This window comes from Littorina saxatilis, linkage group LG17 (assembly GCF_037325665.1).
Source record: "Littorina saxatilis isolate snail1 linkage group LG17, US_GU_Lsax_2.0, whole genome shotgun sequence".
NCBI lineage: Eukaryota > Metazoa > Mollusca > Gastropoda > Littorinimorpha > Littorinidae > Littorina > Littorina saxatilis.
Genome location: NC_090261.1, coordinates 11,932,517 through 11,956,483, shown reverse-complemented (window position 1 = coordinate 11,956,483; position 23,967 = coordinate 11,932,517). Strand labels below are relative to the sequence as shown.

Sequence of the window (23,967 nt, the reverse complement as noted above, 5' to 3'; positions counted from 1 at the left end):
ATAATGTGACTGGGTGAGACATGAAGCCTGTGCTGCGACTTCTGTCTTGTGTGTGGCGCACGTTAAATCTCAAAGCAGCACCGCCCTGATATGGCCGTTCGTGGTCGGCTGGGCGTTAAGCAAACAAACAAACAAAAAACAAACATTCGCGATCTGCACGATAAGCAGCCAGACTGTTAAATTTGGTATGTGTCCAATTGGATGCATGCTGTTATCCCCTGTAAAGCCGGTGTAACACGAGAAAATTACTCCCACGAGATTTTTACTCCGGAGTAAACATTTCGTACGAAAAAGTTACTCCCTTTACGAAAAAAGCACTCCCCCATTGCACGAGAAAATTACTCCCCAAAACAGGTGAGTTCCGAGTAAACATTTCGTACAAAAATGTTACTCCCCTGACGAATAAATAACGAATAAATTACTTCACCCCAACACGAGCAATTTAACTTCCCATGCCAGGTGTACGACATGTTTACTCTCTTGTCCCCTGTTAGACTCTTGGTGGTGGAAGGGGTGGAAGGAGGGTAGCGCGACATTCGTGTGCGCGAGATCACTTATTGGCATTATCCCTTCGCCCGCATCCCATTTTTGCGTACGAGATTTTTACTGGAAGTAAAAAAAATGGGGAGTAAAAATTTCGTGGAGGGAGTAATTTTTTCGTGCCTTGGGGAGTTCTTTTCTCGTACGAAAAGTGTACTCGGAGTAAGAATTTCGTACGAAATATTTACTCCGGAGTAAATTTCTCGTGGAGTAAAAATGTCGTGTTACACCGGGCACATCTGTGGTGGTGAAAGTGATCGCTTTCACAAGGATGGTATTCTTAAAATAAAACGGTACTAAACAAAATATAACAAAGCAAGTTTCAAAAGAATTAATGCATAGAAATTCAAGTCAAACTCTGCTTACCTTCTTTTCAGCATACTTCATATTACAAAAACTAAAAAACAACATGAATCTAAACAAACTCTAAGCAGAGCAAATCCTTTAAATGACCGATAAATAATCTTCATTCTACAAAGACAGATAACCACAAAAGATTATCTTTGTTCGTGAACGCATGGACGCACACACACAGGCACACACGGACACACACACATACACAAACACATGCACACACACAAACACACGCACACACACACACACACACAAACACATGCACACACACAAACACACGCACACACACACACACACACGTACACACACACACACACACACACACACACACACACACATACACACGTACACACACACACACACACACACACACACACACACACACACACACACACACGTACACGTACACACACACACACACACACACACACACACACGTACACACACACACACACACACACACACACACACACACACACACATCATATGTATAGTCTGTGTGGGCCAATAAAACTGTCAAATCCAACCCATCCCACGCCAACACCCAACATGTTTCACCCCAGGGTTTATACACAGGTGAAGGTGATAAGCCAGGTGTCTTTATACTTGGGTCAACGCTAAAGGCACACTCCTTCATGTGTTAACAATACAGCTCACCATCTCCAATCTGGCCAGGCATTTACATGGGGTCAGATCATACTTCCATTTACATGGGGTCAGATCATACTTCCATTTACATGGGGTCAGATCATACTTCCATTTACATGGGGTCAGATCATACTTCCATTTACATGGGGTCAGATCATACTTCCATTTACATGGGGTCAGATCATACTTCCATTTACATGGGGTCAGATCATACTTCCATTTACATGGGGTCAGATCATACTTCCATTTAGATGCATACCAAAAATCAACAGCCTGATAGTTTTCTGGGCAGAGTGGAAATTTGTGAAGAATTAATTTTGAAGACTAACATACAAAGTACAGTCTTTGACTGATGGGTTAAAGACAGTACTTCCTATGTTAGTCTTCAAAATTAATTCTCCATCAGTCAATAAATCTTTTCTGTCTAAGTCCGACTTATGAACATTGTACATGGGGAAAACATTTAAATAACAAGAAATTCCTCCGAGGTAGGAAAACCACCCCCGTCCTTAGCATTCTCACTGCCACCAACTGAGCAGGCACTGCTAACAAGTGTGGTTATTTCCCTTTGACCATTAATATGTCCCTCTATAAGTCCTTGTAGAATCTTAATCCACCAATAACTCCCTAACCGTGTGTTTGACTGGTCCCAATATTTGTAAGGACCGTCTCAGGAATGTATAGAACCTGTTCACCAAGTTTGGTGACGATCGGTCCGTTCATTCTTGAGATCTATATGCGAACACAAACAAACAAACTCATCGAGCGAAACCTATACACACCCCTATACCGGGGGTGTAATAATCTCGACTGTCTACTGGCCAAAGCAGAACTGACTTATCAAAGTTTCTTTCAGAAAAATGACTAATACATACTACCCCATCCTTAACCTTTATGTGTGTTATGATATATTACTATTATTGTTCGAAAACTGTAAACAGCTCTTTTTGTTTCACACATACAGATGCATGAATGCACACACAAATACACATACATGCACACACGCATGCACAAACACACAGACTAATGCATGCATGCACGCAGAAAGACACTTGGAGCAAGACCAGGTGAACAGGGAGAACAGACATATTGCGCACTGACAAAGAAAAGAGATGAGACATAGATGCAAAAAAAGGAGAGAGAGAGAGAGAAAGAGAGAGAGAGAGAGAGAGAGAGAGAGAGAGAGAGAGAGAGACAGACAGACAGACAGACAGACAGACAGACAGACAGAGAGACACAGACAGAGAGAGAGACAGAGAGACAGGCAGACAGACATTTGGAGCAAGACTGGGTGAAAAAGGGAAAGGACACACTTTGCACTGAAAAAAAGCAGAAGAGGGAAATATGCTAAAGAAAAAGCAAAAAACACAGACAGACAGACGGAGATAGACAGACAAACAAACAGATTTACAGACCATGAGGTCCTCCATATCGTCAATGATGTGTTGTTTCTCTCTCTCAAAGGTGTTCTCCTGCACTTGCTGTTTGACTTTAGCCAAGTGAAGTTCGTCAGACAGGTCCAGCACTTTTTCCTACAATGTATACATGGCTTCATTAACCTGCAGCCATCCAAATATTGTTTCCTTGAGCAACGATGCTACATGTACATATATTCCACTTGATATGACAGGCATCAACTTGATCAAGGACAAATTGTCAAGACTAACAAATATCAGAAAGGTTTCCGTCTGTGTGTGAGTGTGTGTGTTTGTGAGTGTGTTTGTGTGTGTGCATGCCTGCATGCGTGGTGGGTGTGTACGTGCATTTGTGTGTGAGAGAGCGTGGGTACCAATGATTCAAGTTATCAAAGTTGTGTTGCACAGGAAGGTTTTTTTCTTCTATTTGCATGATTCATGACAGCTTTAAAGTGAGTAATTCCAAAACTGATTTACGGTAATCAAACAATTAGCTAGCAGGAATATTTAAATACTGATAAGCTCACAAACTATCTGCGGTCAAGATAAAAGCAAAGAGAATAGATATGACTCACCTCCAACACTTCCACGGCATTGAATGTCTGGATTTCTTTCATGGCAAGTACTGCAAGAAGAAACACCATATGCAAGTTGACTTGAAGACTATTGTAGCTTAATGCAGTTACAAATACTGATCTTTCTCCAAAACACAACTACACATGATCATGCTCACTACCACACACACACACACACACACACTCACCCACACACACACACATGCAACAAGCACATCTTTTACAGAAAGAGATGGAGAAGGCAAAGCAAATAGTAGCTGAAAACCTAGTGTTGGTATGTTTTGCTGAATCAAACCTTCCAAAAACTGATTCACATAACAAGCAGTAAATTTACACCAACAACCTTGACCTTCCACTGACCTTGTTTATCAGCAGCAAGGTCATCAAGTTCTTCGTCCCTACGGATGAGCTCCGCCACCAGAAACTGACGATCGGCATCAGATGCCGTCAGCGCTTGGCGAAACTCTTGTCTCAAGCGGCGTTCTCTGAGCTGTCGACCCTTCAGCTCTCCTCTCAGCCATATCAACTTGTTCTGTGCACAAAAGAATGATAGCTAAAGTTTATACACAAGTTTGGGATAATGCATTATCAATAGCTACCACCGCTACTCTTCAGGCTTTTCTATACAGTTCCACTCAGACCTGGGAACCCCTGTTTTGCACTTAGAGTATTCTCAAACAAACTTGGTGTATTTTCAGAAAAATGAGCGTACTCCACACAGCATTTGAACATCCATGATTCAAACATGCTTCACACGCGTCCGCCACATCGTTAATTAAGTTTACCTATACATGTACATTTAAAACAAATCCTTTTTTCAATTTTTACTGACAAAAACTGCAATCATGTGTTAAAATACTGGATCGGCTTCAAGATGGGCTTGTGAATAAAAGTAGTCTAGGAATTTTTCTCGTCGTATTTTTTTCCCACTGACCGTACTGATCGTATTCTTGACAATCATGCGTACAGAATACGGCGAAATCGTATGTGTTCCCAGGTCTGTCCACTGTAATACTTTTTTTTTTTTACAACAGTCACTGCTTGTTTCGCACATTGACAGAAACACAGAACTGAACAAAGGACAATTGGTTTTAGAACCTTCTTCTTCAGCGTTTGCCGTTGTGTCTCTCATAGTCAGAGGCCTGCTGATGTTATGGGTTTAGAGCAAAAGCAGGCATTTTTATTACTTTTCAAGACATGGATTCAAGAAGATGAAAACAAAACAATCAAAACTCAAAATCTTGCACTCACCTTAACTTCTGTGAGTAAAATGTTTGGAGCACCAACCAAGCTTCGGATATTCTTCACTCCATTGATAGGCTGGAACAAACAGCAAAACATCATCATCAACTTCAACTTCATGATCATCATCATGATCATCATGATCATCATTTAGGAAATGGCATTGATGATCACTTTGAACAACAACAGCGAAAAACAACTGGTGTTAACAACTTTGGCAAAACTCTTCATAAATTGTACGCTTCGTCATCTTCGTTCACACATGAGTACAGTATTTTTTTGTACTTTTATTTGGTGCTAAACTGCATAAAACACGTTAAATGGCACCTGCATAACATGTTCCATGCAAAACTTCCATACAAAGGCTCATGGTCGGTATAATAGTATTTTACCAGATCATGTAAAAAAAACTTAAATCAGCAAAACAAAGCATGTCCATTTGTATCAAAGCACATACCTGACATCTGGTGGTGGCTACATCAGGAGATGTTATCTCCAACAAAGCATCGATTTCTATAGCGATGTCGTGTATTAAACTCTGTAACAAAAGGAAACAAACAAAAATCATAATGAATCCAACCTCCACTTGTAAACATTGAGCAAGTGACTTGTTTCTTTCAGACATTACTCAAAGGAAGTTTCATTATCATATTTTTCCAAATCGTTACAGCACATTTCTCCTCTTTAAGGAATAAGTAAATCTAAATGGTTTGCACATGATATAGTTATAGCTTTGCTGAAGAGTAGCATCAATAGTATGAAAAACATTAGCAACTCAGAAATAAACAATTCATACAAGTACATGTACCGTACATCAAAATAATAAATGCAACAAACGCGAAGAAGCTTGATCAATAATGCACTTTTACAAATGACTCTGAAAAAGCACACAAGACACTGGTGAACATAAATGTTCTTCTTAAAATGTAGAAAGGGATTTACCATTTGCTGTTTGTCGAGATTCTCCAGCTCTATGTGAGCCCTGGCTAACTGTTCCTCCAGTCTCTTTACCCTGTGAAAAATAGGTATGAACATTATTGTCGGGGTGCTAAAAACACGAAGCCATTCCTCGTAGCTCGTCTCGGCGAAAAAGGAAGTTGGATGATGCATCATCCATTTTGCTTGTCCCGAAAACCTATACAATGCCACTTTGTACTCAAATGGATCAAAATTTGATTTATCAAACAGCTTTTTCCCCCCGATACGTTAACTCATTCGCTGCGTGTCGGAACTGGAATTCCGACACCTGTGTTTAGCGTTGGCAGCGTGCCTGTACTTGAGTTCTGACGGATATCACGGATTTTTAATGGTGTAAACGGTCCTGCTGACCAAGGGAAACAACCCCTGCAATGAACTTCTATCTGTCTGCAGTGGAACCATTCACTGTAAACAGTTCCTTCCCTTCAATTGTTGGGATTAATTTGATTTTGTTGACGGTGTGCAACCCACGTGTTTTGACTTTTCCAAGATGGCGGATCGTTCTGCTGACAAGACATAGTAACTTGAAAAGAGTGCTGGAACTTGTTATTCAGTACGGTTCTGATCTTGACCTTAGTGATGATGATAGTGGAGATGATATTTTAGATTCTGGTGACAAGTTTGTGCCAATGGACGATCATTTGGGTGATGATTCGGGCAATGAAAGTGTCGATCATGACATTGTGTATGATGAACCCATGACGTAGAAAGTTGTTTGTCTTTTGCTTCAAATAGGTAGTTTGACTGGATGTGAAGACAACAAAAGGTATGTTTTTTCAAATGTTTCATATATTTTCTAAAAGAGCAAGTTTCAAACTTTGCAAAAATGTAAGGTAGGTAAGGTTATTTTGTGTTGTTGATTTTTATTATTATTTTTTTTTAAAATGGGTCAAAATCGTGCGATTTGAGGGAACACAGGGACAATTTAACAATTTAGACGCGCCTCAATTATGCTTGACACTCACCAGTTCAAGTCTATTTAACAGTAATTTTTGTTTCTGATTCACCAGCAACACTCTGATTCACCAGCAACACTCTGATTCACCAGCAACACTCTTGACATTTGAAACAGTGCATATCAGCTTGATTTTGTGAGAAAAAGTACTGCAACAGTTAGTTACTGGTGTTTCATTCAAGAACAAAAAAGTTTTTTTTTGTGCTTCAAATTGGATATTTTGCCTGGATATGAAGACAACAAAAGGTATGTACTTTCAAATGTTTCATATATTTTCTAAAAGAGTAAGTTCCAAACTTTGCAAAAACATAAAGGTATGTAAGGTTATCTTGTGTTGTTGATTTTTAATATTTTTTTCAAAATGGCTCTAAATCGCGCGCTGGCAGGGAACACAGGGGAAATTTAGACGCGCCTTGAATGAGTTAACCATCAAGGTGAGCTGCGGAACCAGGTCATAACTAAATTTAAGCAAAGATTAAATTGTAGTACAAACAACAACTGTAAAGTTACTTTCACAAGGATAGAGTTAACCAGAAATTGATGGGGAATTACCATCTTTTGTGTGGAAAAGAGAAAACAAATTGTGGTTGGCCACCACGTGTGGAGACACGCCCCTGGCAAGTGACTGGCCTATAATGTCGCATGGGTTTCTTTGCCTCAGTATTTCCAAGGAAAAGCAACTCTTCTACAACCATAAAAACCTGATACAGTTATTTCAGGAATTGATCTAATCACTGATGTAGGTGGGTTTTATAAATCAAACAGTGACATTGTGCTGTAAACTAGACCAGAAAGTTGGGATTTTAATTAAACTTACCTGAGGATCTGTCATATTTAAAAACAGATAACTGTCAACTCAAAAAAGAAGAGAGGGCATAGATACCTGCTAATATCATCCTCTGCAAACTGTGTCTGCGAAAGAAAATAAGATTAATATTAATAATGCTGCCTGCATATAGATCATATTAGGCAACCTCAACAATGATAAATGTACACATATTTCTACAGGTACATGTACTGAATGATATACTGAGATCATAAGAAATGTTTCCCTCTGGTTTCCGTTTCAATGCCTTCTTCAGTTTCTATTTTCATTACGACATAAGACTCTCAAAGACTGAACAAAATTACTGAACTCAAACATTTTCCATTTCAAATCATGACCTTATGGATTTTTTAAAAATTTTAATGAACTGTATAAGAAGTCCATTTCATGCATTACATTTTATTTAATATACCACAACCTTTCAGGTTGGATGAAAAATGGTTCTATTAAAAACACTTGCAAAGATAAAGGGAAGCAACTGTTGAAACAAATGTCATGCATTTAGCACATATGACTGAACCTAAGCTGTTCTAACCTAACACACACACACACACACACACACACACACACACACACACACACACACACATACACACACACACACACACACACACACACACACACACGCATTATATGTTCTAGTAATGGTACCTACCTACCTAACATTAATATGGCGAACATTTTTTAAATGTGTCAAATCCTTTCATGTTTGAAATGATACCAGAATACCATTCCTTTTAAAGTGCAAAAGTGTGAAAATGATGATTGTGCTCAGCTTTTAGTGTGCCTTCTGATCTTAAGGTAGTCAATGATGAGCTCTTTCAACTAACTAATTTTCTTGTATTTCTGGAACACCATAAAACAAGAAGAGCAAACGCTCGATCGAGTCACTTTCGCAGTTCTGAATATTATATGAGGCATCAGATGGACAGGAAGAAATTGCTATTCACAACACAATACAGATGTAAATAATTTGATGTAAAGAATAATCCTATAAAGTTTGAATCAAATCCGATGAATAGTTTCAGAGATATGATATTTCAATTTTTTTCCTTCAAGACATACCTGTGACCTTGAAAAAGGTCAAAGGTCACCAAAGCAGACGTCAAAGTGTAGAGGTCACTGGGAGTCACGTTCACATAAAATTTGAGCCCGGTCACTTTTATAGTTTCCGAGAAAAGCCCAACGTTAAGTTGTGTGTTGCCGAACAGAAAAGGCTAGTTATCTCCCTTGTTTTTCTGATAACGTTCGTAAAAGGCTACAGATGTAAATACTTTGATGTAAAGAATAATCCTACAAAGTTTCAATCACATCCGATGAACTTTGTCAAAGATATAAAATGTCTAATTTTTCCTTTGACGCTGACCTGTGACCTTGAAAAAGGTCAAAGGTCAACGAAACCATCGTTAAAGTGTAGAGGTCATTGGAGGTCACGACTAAACAAAATATGAGCCGGATCGCTTTGATAGTTTCCGAGAAAAGTCCAACGTTAAGGTGGTGTCTACGGACGGCCGGACAGACTAACACTGACCGATTACATAGAGTCACTTTTTCTCAAGTGACTCAAAAATGTATGAATGTACTGTTCTGTTCATCGAAATCAATTGCTTCATTTGTGAATGGACTTTGTTTTTGAGTCGCGACTTTGAAATGTATCCAGTGTATCTGTTGGTTTTTATTTCTGTCTTTTTTTTAAACAAAACAAAAACAAAGGAAGTACCCACTAATTTCAAATCCTACTCGTTTCCATTCTGAACCGTTACGCCCCTAAAACATCCACATTGGAACTTGTCTGAGCTAGCAATTCTAATTCTAGTCTAGCTTTGCATGCATGCAATCATAACTAAGTGACAGCAAATACTGTAAAGCAGAAGGTAAAGTCTCAGTTCCTAAATTTTCAACCTTCAAATGAAACAAAAGCAATGAACCACTAGAATCTATTTTTAACATAAACGATCATTCTCTGTTTAGTTCAAATGTGTGATAAAAACAGAAAGAACTATTGAACCTCAGCATAAAAATCAAGAGAACTGAATTTTTGTTAAAAGAAAAAGATTTACAGTGATACAACTAAACCTGTTGAATTTTTGCTAGAGGAAAAAAGTGAGAGAAATTTGGTATGCTTTAAGTCATTAACCTTCTCCTAACCATTACGTGAACCTAAAACATAAAATCTCATGGTGCACTTGACTTTCAAATGACATGACTGAAGTGTCTTTGCATCAAATCAGTGTAGCTGTGTCTGAATCATGTACAAAACAACACGTCAATATAACACTTACCTCGACAGTACTATTCTTGCACATTATCTATTATAGGCCGAAAAAATTGGACAAAACGCTGAGTGGGTACAATTATCTCCCATAACCATGCGCCACCGTGGATCCCAAGCACTGTCCGAGTGCTTCCCCCTTACAGGATGTAGGTGGCGCGTCCTCCTTCTTTTTTCGCGCGTGTCAGACCGGCTGTGTTTCTGCTACGCTCCCGGATTATTTTGGACTAAGAGGCTTCTTTTCTGTGTGGACTATCACCTGTTGGATTATTGTGTGTTATTCCACTTCTGGCTTGAGGCTACGTTGTGTTTCCTTCAACTTGTGCCTCCGTTTTTGTGTGGCGGACTCGGCGTGCCTCTCGTCCTACTTCGTGGTGACCGGTCGTCTGCTTCTCGTTTCGCCGCATTCACTTGAGTATTGACCTAAATTTTCTTTGAATTTTGTTAATTCTCGGTCTTTAAGGGTACGTACAGGGCGAGGTAGGATGTCTCGTCCTGTTTTGGGCTCTGGTTCTACGGAACCAGAGTCTGCCGGGGGCAACCCTTCTCCGGGCGCCCAGCGTTATGTTTTACGCACGGAGAAGGGGATCTTTCGGCGCTCCGACTCTCCCTCCCCAAACGCTTTGCGTTTGCGGCGAGGGAGGGCGAAGAAAGCCTGTTTGAGCAAGCTCAATGCGAGCTTGCTCAAACAGGCTGGGCTTGAGCCTGGGACTTCGGGCGGGGCTGCGCCGTCGAAGGTTCGGGGAAGGTCGAGGGGAAAGAAAAAGCTTCTTTCTCCTTCTCCTTCAGTGGAACAGGCTTCCCCCCCTTCGACGCCGTTGTCCGGCCCTCAGTCTCAGGCTTCAGCTCCTCCCGGTTTCAAGCCTGGGGGGAAGGTTTCCTTCTCCTCCCTGGCTCGAATCCGGGGGCAGGTCGATTCCCAACCCTCTTTGGGGGTTGGTGAATCCGATCTAGGGGCTACTGGAGAGACTCAGGTTTTGACAGCCAACGGCCATACCACGTTGAAAACACCGGTTCTCGTCCGACCACCGAAGTTAAGCAACGTCGGGCCCGGTTAGTACTTGGATGGGTGACCGCCTGGGAACACCGGGTGCAGTTGGCATTAAAATCTTCCTTTTCCGGTGCCTCTCCTGTGCCCTCCTCGGTTTCCACCGCTGTGGAAGCCAGGAGGGACACGGGTCCTCCTCTGAACTCCCTCGCTGGGTCGTCTGCTGCTGTTTCGACAGTAGTTTCGGCCTCCTGGGGGGGGGGATCGGAGGAGATGACGGGGTCTCTGAATTCCCTCCCCGCCTGGGTTGGGATGCGAATTGACCCCGTTCAGGGCGGTCCTGTGGGGGCAGGGGTTTCAGGCTTCGTGCCTACGACCACTGCTACTACGGTTCCCTCTGACGTCCGTGTGACTGGTGGCTGTCCCTCTTGTTAAGACGCTCCGGCCGACTAGTTACTGGACGTGGAGGTGTTCGACAGAACGTGGTACTTCTGTCGAATGGTCAGGGCGACGGGAACATTGTTTCTGTTGCTCAGACCGACACCTCCGACCGGACCGTCTTGACCCCACGCCATTCCTTAGCGTCTGGTGTTCGGGTGACGGATGGTCCGGACCAAGGGTCCGGAACGTTCCAGGCTTACGGGTCGGGATCGAACCGGACCCACGGGTCCCGACTGGACTTGACCTCCGGGTTTGGTCCGGACGGGACCCATGGTACGGGACCGTACCGGACCTTAGGGTCCGGTACGGGACAGTACCTCTGGCCCTTGCCGGACCCCCGGACCTACGGGTCCGGATGGTACGGTACGGGACCAGTGGTTCGGTCGGGACCGGACCACCCGACCACCTCTGTTGGTCTGGGTGGTCTGGCACCGAACCGGAACACACCGGACCACCAGACCTACGGGTCCGGATGGTACGGTACCGGACCAGTGGTCCGGTCGGGGCCGGACCACTCGACCACCTCTGTTGGTCCGGGTGGTCTGGCACCGAACCGGACCATGCCGGACCTACGGGTCCGGATGGTACGGTATGTCCACGTCCGACCGAGCCACCCGAACACTTCTGTGGGTACGGATGGTTCGGTACCGAACGGGACCTCCGGATGCTACGGGACCGGACCGAACCTACGGGTTCGGATGGTCCGGTACCGGACCAGTGGTCCGGTCCGAACCGGACCACCCGACCACCTCTGTTGGTCCGGATGGTCTGTCACCGAACCGGACCATACCGGACCACCGGACCTACGGGTCCGGATGGTACGGTAGGTCCACGTCCGGACCGAACCACCCGAACACTTCTGTGGGTACGGATGGTTCGGTGCCGTACGGGACCTCCGGATGGTACGGGACCGGACCACAGGACCGGAACATCGGACCACCCTATCGGATCGGTCCGGACCACCCGACCACCTCTGTTGGTCCGGATGGTCTGGCACCGAACCGGACCTACGGGTCCGGATGGTACGGTATGTCCACGTCCGGACCGAGCCACCCGAACACTTCTGTGGGTACGGGTGGTTCGGTGCCGAACGGGACCTCCGGATGGTACGGGACCGGACCGGACCTACGGGTCTGGATGGTCCGGTACTGGATCGGTGGTCCGGTCCGGACCACCCGACCACCTCTGTTGGTCCGGATGGTCTGGCACCGGACCACCGGACTTACGGGTCCGGATGGTGCGGTGTGTCCACGTCCGGACCGAGCCACCCGAACACTTCTGTGGGTACGGATGGTTCGGTGCCGAACGGGACCTCCGGATGGTACGGGACCGGACCGGAACACCGGACCACCCTACCGGACCGGTCCGGACCACCCGACCACCTCTGTTGGTCCGGATGGTCTGGCACCGTACGGTACGTCCACGCCCGGACCGAGCCACCCGAACACTTCTGTGCGTACGATGGTTCGGTGCCGAACAGGACCTCCGGATGGTACCGGACCTACGGGTCCGGATGGCCCGGTGCCGGACCACCCGACCACCTCTGTTGGTCTGGATGGTCTGGCACCGAACCGGACCATACCGGACCACGGGTCCGGATGGTACGGTATGTCCACGTCCGGACCTAACCACCCGAACACTTCTGTGGGTACGATGGTTCGGTGCCGAACGGGACCTCCGGATGGTCCGGCACCGGACCGGAACACCGGACCACCCTACCGGACCGGATCGGCACCCCCCGACCGGACCGGACCATTTCTTTTCTGATCAGACCCGATGGGTTCCTGTTCAGTCTATAAATGGCGGGGGTTCGTTGGCTGGGCTGACCCAACAGTCGCAGGGTTGTTGTTTTTCTCCCCCTTCGGCTGCTGGAGACGTTTCGTCTTTGGGGCAGGGGTCTTCGCGGCCTCTTGCTTCTGTGGGCGTTTCTTCACAGCCTGCTTCATCGCTTTCGGCTCTTCCCCCTCAAGCTCCCTACACTCCTGCTTTTGAGGAGTTGTCGGGAAGTGAAGAGGAGAGTGAGTCGGAGGACGATAGGGAGGAGGATCAGGGTCGCCCTGAGGTTAACACTGATCCTCTACCCTTGCCGGTTTCTGATGGAACTTCCGAAGCTATGCTTCGTACTTTCCAACAGTACATGACAGACATCACGCGGCGTCTTGACGTCACGGATGCCTCTCTTAAGCGTCTGTCGTCTAGTGTTGACACACAGGACCTGGACCCGGGGTCTGAGGACGAGAGGCAGGAGGCTCGTCCTCGCACAGCTAGAAGGACGTTTGAACAGTTTCAGGACGTCCTTCCCTGAGACGCCCTCTCGTCCTTTGAGTCCGCTTCGGCCCGGGCGCGGGAGGCTCACGCCGCGTCTGCCGGCGGCTCGTTTTATGAACGATCCGTCCGCCGGCAATTCGCGTTCCACCCTAGTCTTAGTGCCACGGTGGAAGCGGCAGCACATCGCCTGAGGAGTACAGATTCACGTGCTAACGCGACCTATGTTCCTCGGGAGGACGCGGGTTCAGTGCCATGCTTTCCTTCGGGAGGCGCACCTCCACTGTTTCCTCGTGTCCAATCTGTTTCGTCCCTCCCTTTTCCCTTTGACTCTCGAACTCTCCCTTTCCAGACTTCGAGTGTTTAGGGTGGGGCTGACGGTGATGTGTTCGTTGGGGAGGTGCCTTCGGTCAAGAAGGTGGAACTGAGCTCTGCTTCGTTCCACAATCTTGAGGCCACCGTTTCTTCCACAGTCGAGGCCCAATCACAGGCCTTGACATGGATGAGCACGCTGTCCACACTGTTGGACCCTCCCGATCGGGCAGAGTCCGATTCCACTCGGGTCCTTGACACGGTTCGAGTGGATCGGGCTTTGCATGCCGTGCGATCGTGCGTGACGTCTGCGGCAGAATTGGCCATTGGAACACGGGTCCACTTTATTGGCCCTGTTCCGTGATCATTTCCTGCCTACTTCTATAGTGCCTCCGGATATGAGGAAGAGTCTGAGGAACACGTTTCCTCAGCCTTCTTCCCTCTTTCATCCGGACACTGTTCGTTCTGTGGTGGAGTCCACACGCCAGAGGAACACTGATTCTCTGATGGTTGGCCTCGCTGCTTCGGCGACGGCGGCGGGGAGTAAGAGAAGTGCTACAGTCACCTCCAGCTCCCAGCCTCAGAAGAAGAAGAAGAAGCCAGTTTCACTGCCTCCTTCTTCCTCCTCTTAGGCGCCTGTTGCGTTCCCAAGCAAGACGAAGGGTGCTCAGACAGGTAAGGGGAAGCAGCACCACCAGGGGGGGTGGTCGCAAGCCTGCGCCTGCCCGCCAGCAGAATTTTCAGTGAGTCCCGGCCCTACGTTGACGCCCCCTCAAGTTGCCCCTCTTTCGTCCGTCGGTTCCCTTTTTCGGGCCCGCGGCATGTGGGGCAGACTGGTCTCCAACCAGTTTTTCTTGAGGGTGGTGTGGTCGGGGTTTTCTCTACCGCTGTCGTCACAACCTCCATTGTCCGCTCTAACCTGGACGTTCCCCCCTCCTCGAGACCCTGCCAGATGGCAGGCTCTTCAGGACGAGGTGAACTCGTTGGTCGAGAAGAAGGCGGTCTACCCCCTTTCTCAGCCTTCTCCGGGGTTCTGCTCCCGCCTGTTCACCGTCCCCAAAAAGGACGGCCGGTTCAGGCCGGTGTTGGACCTCTCCACCTTGAACTTGTACCTTCACAGGTGCAAGTTCAAGATGGAAACCCCTTCGTCGGTCCGGTTGGCCATCCGGCCAAACGATTGGGCCATGTCTGGGACCTCCAGGATGCTTACTTCCACATCCTGGTGGCCCCGGGGTACCGACATCTGCTCCGGTTCGTTTGGGAGGGCACAGTGTTCGAGTTTCGGGCCCTCCCATTCGGCCTGTCCTTGGCCCCTCTGATTTTCAACGGGGACAACAACACCACATGCTTAGCTTACCTTCGCCACCAGGGGGGCACCAATTCTCGGTCCCTCTCCCTGTTGGCGGAGGAGATTCTGCTCTGGTGCCAGACCAATCAGGTCCGGATGTCAGTCCAGTTCGTTCCGGGGAAACTGAACGCCCTGGCCGACATTCTCAGTCGGGGCGATCAGGTTCTCTCCACAGAATGGACCATCGCTCACAACGTTCTACAGCGTCTGTGGGCAAGGTGGGACCGTCCTCTGATCGATCGGTTCACAACTCGATTCAGCGCTCGGCTTCCCAGGTGCGTCAGCCCCTTTCGAGACATGAATGCGTTCCACTTGGACGCATTCACTCTCTTGTGGAGGCTCCTCGATGCTTACGCCTATCCCCCGACATCTCTGATTCCGAGGGTGCTGGCAAAATATCTGCAGGAACGACCAAGACTGATTTTGGTCGCGCCTTACTGGCCAACAGCTCCGTGGTTTCCAGATCTTCGCGGTCTCACCCACGTAGACCCTCTACCTCTGGATCTGGACGGGGGAGGTCTGCTCCAGCCTCGATCATGCCTCCCTCATCCACGTCCAGAGAGTCTGTGCTTGACCGCATGGCTCTTGTGCGCTCCAAACTGCTTGCACTAGGATTGCACAAGAGTTCAGTAGAGTTTTCCTTGAACGCTAAGAGGCGATCAACTAATCAGCTCTACGACTTACGCTGGAGAGCTTGGGCCACCTTCGCCTTGTCCAAGGGGATAAAGCCGCTTTATACCTCAACACAGGACTTGGCCAACTTCCTGGTGGAAGTGTATCAAAAGAAGAGTCTTTCTTCTAAGACTCTTCTTGGATACAGATCTGCCATCGCTTCCACGATTGCGGCCGCTACTGGTCGCAGATCTGAACACTTGATCAGGTCCTCCCTCATCGCTAATGTCCTTTCGGGTATTAGCAATGCAGCGGTGTCTAAACCTCGGGTTTCATTTCCCAAGGGGGATGTCTTTCTGGTCCTCAAACTCCTGCGTAGCAATGAGTTTGAACCCCTGGCAGGCATCAGTATCAAGTTGCTGATTTTTAAGACTAATTGTTCCTCATCGCTTTAGCCACTTGCCGTAGACTCAGTGGTATTCAAGCTTTGAGTGGCCTGGACTTTGACATTGAGTTCACCACACAGCAGTGGTTGCCAGCATGGTCACGTCAGTCTAAGATATGTTTCTTGGGTATATTTTCTTTTACGGTAGTACTGTTCGAAAATTGCCTGGGTATCTTAATCCTTGGATTTAAGTGATTTTGATTAAGGAGTTTAATACTCTACATATCACCCTCACACCACTCTGGTATTCTGTGCAAGAATAGTACTGTCGAGGTAAGTGTTATATTGACTGTAAGGCTTCTTTTTAAGCCTACTGTCTATATGATACTTACCGAGACAGTACTATTAGAGTTTCCCTCCCGCCTCCCCTCTTGATATGTTATGGGCTTTTTGAGGGTCTGCAGCTCATAAAGAAAGAGGACGCGCCACCTACATCCTGTAAGGGGGAAGCACTCGGACAGTGCTTGGGATCCACGGTGGCGCATGGTTATGGGAGATAATTGTACCCACTCAGCGTTTTGTCCAATTTTTTCGGCCTATAATAGATAATGTGCAAGAATAGTACTGTCTTGGTAAGTATCATATAGACAGTAGGCTTAAAAAGAAGCCTTACAATCACTACGTGTAGCTGTGTCTGAATCATGTTCCAAACAACACATCACTACGTGTAGCTGTGTCTGAATCATGTTCCAAACAACACATCACTACGTGTAGCTGGTAAACAAGCAGCACACAAATATTTACTAAGTCATAGTAGATTGCCCGTAACCGAGGATTTACTGGACTCTGAAATGTTTCCAAAAGATTCCAACTCAGGCAAGCATGGGTCAACATGTGCTTTTTTCTTATTGAAAAAAACCCAACTTATTAAAAGAATGAAAAAAAATATAATCAAAAGAAGAGGTTAAAAGAGAAAAGTAGATTTGAAAAATAAAGAAAAAAATAATCGTTAACCTTTCGATGAGTACACACCTGGATAAGAAACAATGCTATTTTCAATTAAACTAAGTTACAAGAAACGACTTGAGTAAGCATACAAATATACCAAATAAATATCTTAAAATAAAATAAAATAAAACATAACTTATTATGAAGGAATTTAAACAGACGCTTTTGCTAAAAAATAAAATAAAATAAAAGATGCTTCATCCCTGCAATTCCACTGTAAACTCTGTAACACACCTTTCTCTTTTTCGTTTACTTTAAAATGAAAAGACCTTGAACATTTTTACAAATGAAAAGATTCAATCGACGCTTAACATGGAAAGCACAGAAATGTGTTCCAAAATTCTTTCTTTCTTTCTTTATTTGGTGTTTAACGTCGTTTTCAACCACGAAGGTTATATCGCGACGGGGAAAGGGGGGAGATGGGATAGAGCCACTTGTCAATTGTTTCTTGTTCACAAAAGCACTAATCAAAAATTTGCTCCAGGGGCTTGCAACGCAGTACAATATATTACCTTACTGGGAGAATGCAAGTTTCCAGAACAAAGGACTTAACATTTCTTACATACTGCTTGACTAAAATCTTTACAAAAATTGACTATTTTCTATACAAGAAACACTTAACAAGGGTAAAAGGAGAAACAGAATCCGTTAGTCGCCTCTTACGACATGCTGGGGAGCATCAGGTAAATTCTTTCTCGTCCCAACCAATATGGGACTCTCCCTAGCCCGCGGGGGGTGTGTTCCAAAATGTACTCAGAGGAATTCAACAAGAGAGAAAGGAAAGGTCATTCACTTACATGTGTCTCAAATTCTTGTCTCACCAAATCCAGTTTACGATTCATGCTGCAATTTTCATCCTCATACCTGCAATCAATCAATCAATCAATCAATCAATCAATCAATCAATCAATATGAGGCTTATATCGCGCGTATTCCGTGGGTACAGTTCTAAGCGCAGGGATTTATTTTTTTATTTATTTTATTTTAATTTTATGCAATTTATATCGCGCACATATTCAAGGTGCAGGGATTTATTTATGCCGTGTGAGATGGAATTTTTTTACACAATACATCACGCATTCACATCGGCCAGCAGATCGCAGCCATTTCGGCGCATATCCTACTTTTCACGGCCTATTATTCCAAGTCACACGGGTATTTTGGTGGACATTTTTATCTATGCCTATACAATTTTGCCAGGAAAGACCCTTTTGTCAATCGTGGGATCTTTAACGTGCACACCCCAATGTAGTGTACACGAAGGGACCTCGGTTTTTCGTCTCATCCGAAAGACTAGCACTTGAACCCACCACCTAGGTTAGGAAAGGGGGGAAAAAATTGCTAACGCCCTGACCCAGGGTCGAACTTGTAACCTCTCGCTTCCGAGCGCAAGTGCGTTACCACTCGGCCACCCATTGATATTTGTAAACGGCACAAAAATAAGTTTTTTTGACAGGACATACCGTAAAACAACAACAACAAGAAAAGTACAAGGACAGCTGCACCTTCAAAAAAGTTTAAGAAAAAACCCAATGTATAAGTACAGGAAACTGAAGAGGCAAGGCAACAGCTGGGCAGAAACGGAAAGAACAGCCCAGAACAGGTTGCGATGGAGAAATGTCGTCAATGGCCTATGCTCTGCCGGGGGCAAAGGGCCTAAGTAAGTAAGTATAAGTACAGGAAACTGAAGAGGCAAGGCAATAGCTGGGCAGAAGCGGAAAGAACAGCCCAGAACAGGGTGCGATGGAGAAATGTCGTCAATGGCCTATGCTCTGCCAGGGGCAAAGGGCCTAAGTAAGTAAGTATAAGTACAGGAAACTGAAGAGGCAAGGCAACAGCTGGGCAGAAGCGGAAAGAATAGCCCAGAACAGGGTGCGATGGAGACATGTCGTCAATGGCCTATGCTCTGCCAGGGGCAAAGGGCCTAAGTAAGTAAGTATAAGTACAGGAAACTGAAGAGGCAAGGCAATAGCTGGGCAGAAGCGGAAAGAACAGCCCAGAACAGGTTGCGATGGAGAAATGTCGTCAATGGCCTATGCTCTGCCGGGGGCAAAGGGCTTAAGTAAGTAAGTATAATTACAGGAACTACTCTTTCATGTGCCAAGTGCTATCATTTTTCCTTATTCACATTTTTAATCAAGTCCTTTCAGACAACGTAAATAACCAATACAAGTACAAGTACAGTGCTACAAAAAGGTTTCAGGATTACTTTTTCAATTTCTTTTCCAGAAGCTCCAGGTCCTGCTTTAATTGTTCTTCATTTCGACGAGCGATCTTGGAGCTGGATTTTTCTTCGGACAACTCCAGCTGCAAACAAACATCAAGGCGTTATGTCATGTGAAAGAAATGAAAACGCAGAGACACAGTCTCACACACATGCACAAACACACAGACAGTGAAGGTTTAACTGCCAAACTGATTGTCAAGGCAAATTGTGTAAATCTGTTTCGTGTTTTCAAACTCACTCACCCTGCCCTTCGCAAAGAATCTACTGAGTTTGAGCGAATAAAACCTGAGTTTGAGCGAATAAAACCTGAGTTTGAGCGAATAAAACCTGAGTTTGAGCGAATAAAACCTGAGTTTGAGCGAATAAAACCTGAGTTTTGAGTCTTTGGCTGAACTGCTTCTATTACACTGATGTATTACTACCTTTTTCATTCATAATACAGTAAATGTACAAATATCAGCACACTCAAAACATGTTACCCTAAGACAATACAGATTTTTTGGGGGGGTTTCTTTGCAATCTAAAGGGACCAGCGTGACACCACTTCAATCAGAGTAACCACAACAGTTCAATAACTCTGGGGAATTCTCAAAGCAATCCACACAACAGCTTTTGGGCACAAAACACATTACATCATTATTCAACATTAACATCTCACAGACACTCAATCTTATCCAACTCATTTAACTGTGTTCCACCAAAAGCAAAAGACAAAGTCATCAGCATACCTTCAAAGCCTCGATGGCAGCTTCGTATTCAACCTGGCCGCGCTTGAACTTGCGACTGACCTCTTGCATAGTGTGGGCTTCTCTCACCTGTTCAGGTAACAAACAACTCAGGTGTGATTTGAAGACATGCACAATAATGACAGACAACTTCATCTTACTCCTTCCCGGATTGCTTCTGAAATGTTTAATTTTGAGAGCAACCGCAACTATATGTGATTAGCTCTGGCCTGAAGTGAAATTGTAATAATCTGAGCAACTTCAAATGATGAATAGCTGAACAAATCTATTTTGATTTTGCTTGTATGTGAAAGCTGAGCTTTCATTTCTTTCTTAAACCCTCTTTTTCCAGTTGTATTAATGCCAAACTTGTCTTCAATATAGTCTAATTGCCAAACACCGTGTATGAATAACTTTCAAGGGAGATCGACACATGTGCACACATACTTCTAGGCCCTCTGTTCTAATCTGCTATCAGAAAGTGTTACAAAGCTATTGCAGTTAGAACATTCGTACGTAAATTTTTTCAAGATGAACGAATCATGACAGACAGTTGCTTATAACATACTGCAAACAGTAATACCTTTGCTTCATTATTTATTTATTTATTTATATGGGAGATTTATATTGTGCTTGACGTTCTCTAAGCGCTTTACATATTAATTTCTGCCGTGTGAGATGGAATATTTTACACAATATATCACGCATTCACATCGGCCAGTAAATCTCAAGCCATTACGGCGAATATTTACTTTTCACAGCCTATTATTCCAAGTCACACGGGTATTTGGTGGACATTTTTTATCTATGCCAATACATTAGCACATTGCAAACAGTAATACCTTTGCTTCGTTAGCACATTGCAACCAGTCATACCTTTGCTTCGTTAAGTTCCACCTTGAGGTTGTCATAACCCTTGGTCAGACCGTTCCTCTCCTGAAACACATTCACAGGGCAAAGTGCGTTCAGGCATCACACGGAGCGAAAGGGTTAAACAGTTGAGGAAAAAAGCAAATTATCACACCAAATCAGGCAGGTTTCCATAAGCTTGCATTATTGAATAAACTACAGATGGAGGTTTGAAAGCGAAGACAGCAAGTGAAAGCAATCCATGCAAGAGGTAAGAATAACACACTCACATAAACATTATACAGTGGAACCCCCCTTTAACACCCCCACCCCACCCCTAATTTAAGACTCCCTCCCTTTTAAGACCTCAGACTTTCTGTTCATATCCTCTGTAAGTTTACCTTGATTTTCAGATTCCCTCCTTTTTAAGACCGGATTATCTGAGATGTTTTAAGGCCTTAAATGGGGTCCATTGTACTAAAATGAAAACTTTGAAATAGAAAGTTGATGTGTACAGAATATTCAAAAACAAACACACAAAAACCCATAAAACAAACAAAGAACAAGCTTCAGACGCAACTGTACAATATGTTGTCTATCAAAATGAACAACTTGAACTTACATCCTGCAACTGTTTCTTGTACATTTCTGTTTCTTCTCTCGCTGACTTCTCCCTGTGTTGAAACTCAATCAGTTTTTGACGAAGATCCTGCAAACAACATGAAATGCTGTCAAAAAAGATGATATAAGTATAATAACTTATAGATATGGTACACAAATAGACATGCAATCACTAATTAATATTATTACTGATGTTACAAGCCTTCTCTTAAACAAGCAGATGACAGTTCTGCTGATTCTGTAAATCTGACCGCAAAGCATACCTAAGTTATAAAACTTCAAAATTGAAAACTAAACCACACACTTACAAATTACACAGATCAAAATATTTGTATCATTTAAAAGATATCTAATGAATTTCATTATTTTAAGATCTTTCAACTAACATTATGGTGAGGAAAAACATTATCATAATTGAATCACAATGATACAATTTAGCTTCTGACTTCAGAAGAATGAAATGACCATATTAACACATTTTCCAAACAAGAAGGGCAAAGCCCATACGACTCACATGCTTACATAGCAATGACATCATACACTAAGAACTGCTTTACACATTTTTCCTACCAAAATACATGTGACCTTGACCCAAGGTCAAGGTCATCCAAGGTCATGCAACACAAAGCTGTTAATTCAAGACATAGGAAGTACAATGGTGCTTATTGGCTCTTTCTACCATGAGATATGGTCACTTTTAGTGGTTCACTACCTTATTTTGGTCACATTTCATAAGGGTCAAAGTGACCTTGACCTTGATCATATGTGACCAAATGTGTCTCATGATGAAAGCATAACATGTGCCCCACATAATTTTTAAGTTTGAAACAGTTATCTTCCATAGTTCAGGGTCAAGGTCACTTCAAAATATGTATACAATCCAACTTTGAAGAGCTCCTGTGACCTTGACCTTGAAGCAAGGTAAACCAAACTGGTATCAAAAGATGGGGCTTACTTTGCCCTATATATCATATATAGGTGAGGTATTGAATCTCAAAAACTTCAGAGAAAATGGGAAAAATGTGAAAAATAGCTGTTTTTTAGGCAACATTTATGGCCCCTGCGACCTTGACCTTGAAGCAAGGTCAAGATGCTATGTATGTTTTTGGGGGCCTTGTCATCATACACCATCTTGCCAAATTTGGTACTGATAGACTGAATAGCGTCCAAGAAATATCCAACGTTAAAGTTTTCCGGACGGACGTCCGGACGGACGGACGTCCGGACGGACGGACGGACGGACGGACGACTCGGGTGAGTACATAGACTCACTTTTGCTTCGCATGTGAGTCAAAAATTAACAAGGAAACAATTAGCTCTTTCAAAATAATTCTGATCATTCAATTTCAGTCAGAGGTCCTGGAGCAGCCTCCAACTACACACAACCAAATACTACAGTTGACATAAACACAGAGCAGCACAAACACACACAGACACAGAGCAAAGACTCTGCAGACTCACGTGTATTTTTCCTGAAGCTTCAGACAGCTGGGAGGCAAGGTCAGCTTTAACTGTGCTCAGTTCTTTAAACTCACTCTGCAAAACAACAAAGCTTCAAGTCACATCATCTCTTCGACAAAATTCTGCACCGCCAACAACAGCAACTGAAAAGCTTCAAATGCAATACGATATGCTGGAATGTTGGCATTTCTTCCATAAAAAAAAGTCAGGTCTACATCAAATGATCAATCCCAGGAGCTTCTAAGTTCTACGTGATCAATTTTAATTGGAATGTAAAGTTATGAAATAAAACATACTTTTTTGATCGCATTGGTGTGACCCCTGGCCGGTCAACCGTCCGGAAGTTTTGACATGTAGGATTTTTCTGACACCAAAGTAACATTTAGCCAGTATATTGGACCAGGACCTATTGAGTATTCCTATTTTGAGTCCAGGTCTAATTGTCCTCTGAATCTGGGAAAACACTGGCCATGTGCTGAAAGATGCTATGCACATGTATCAAACTGGCTCAAATGAAATAAAGGAAGAGATCACTTCAGTTGTGTGCAGACTCTCTTCGGTGTCCGAACCCTCCCCCCGTGTACACTACATTGGGTGTGCACGTTAAAGATCCCACGATTGACAAAAGGGTCTTTCCTGGCAAAATTGCTTAGGCACAGTTAATAATTGTCTACCTATACCCGTGTGGCTTGGAATAATAGGCCGTGAAAGGTAAATATGCGCCGAGATGGCTGCAATCTACTGGCCTTATATAAAATTCCATCTCACACGGCATCATTGCAGAGCGCCTAGAACTGTACCCACGGAATATGCGCGATATAAGCCTCATATTGATTGATTGAAACCCTGGCTAAAGTTAGCTTTTGACTGACTTGCTCAAATTCTCACAAACTCTTATACTTTGCACTGCTCTTAAAGTA

At 44.4% G+C, this 23,967-nt stretch overlaps 1 protein-coding gene, 1 long non-coding RNA gene and 1 other non-coding gene across 7 annotated transcripts in view; 2 read left to right on the top strand and 1 right to left on the bottom strand.

Moving 5' to 3' along the window:
* LOC138953470 (uncharacterized) overlaps positions 1–23,967 on the top strand; it is a 202,509-nt gene that overhangs the window by 75,644 nt on the left and 102,898 nt on the right. The window lies entirely within an intron of this gene.
* LOC138953463 (centrosomal protein of 128 kDa-like) overlaps positions 1–23,967 on the bottom strand; it is a 49,843-nt gene that overhangs the window by 7,358 nt on the left and 18,518 nt on the right. For 3 of the 5 annotated variants that reach the window (XM_070325300.1, XM_070325296.1, XM_070325298.1), the window contains 14 exons: positions 23,048–23,122; positions 21,588–21,674; positions 20,993–21,052; positions 20,120–20,206; positions 19,374–19,471; positions 17,962–18,028; positions 17,171–17,188; positions 7,591–7,619; positions 5,717–5,786; positions 5,232–5,312; positions 4,784–4,852; positions 3,893–4,064; positions 3,533–3,582; positions 2,958–3,074 (listed from right to left, as the gene is read on the bottom strand). In XM_070325300.1, the coding sequence (XP_070181401.1) occupies positions 2,958–3,074; positions 3,533–3,582; positions 3,893–4,064; positions 4,784–4,852; positions 5,232–5,312; positions 5,717–5,786; positions 7,591–7,619; positions 17,171–17,188; positions 17,962–18,028; positions 19,374–19,471; positions 20,120–20,206; positions 20,993–21,052; positions 21,588–21,674; positions 23,048–23,122 (1,080 nt within the window). The remainder of the gene's footprint in view (positions 1–2,957; positions 3,075–3,532; positions 3,583–3,892; positions 4,065–4,783; positions 4,853–5,231; positions 5,313–5,716; positions 5,787–7,590; positions 7,620–17,170; positions 17,189–17,961; positions 18,029–19,373; positions 19,472–20,119; positions 20,207–20,992; positions 21,053–21,587; positions 21,675–23,047; positions 23,123–23,967) is intronic. The other 2 variants (XM_070325297.1, XM_070325299.1) reach the window with 1 other exon arrangement.
* Positions 10,789–10,907, top strand: LOC138954036 (5S ribosomal RNA). Its single transcript, XR_011451703.1, has one exon. It is a non-coding gene; the product is annotated as a 5S ribosomal RNA (ribosomal RNA).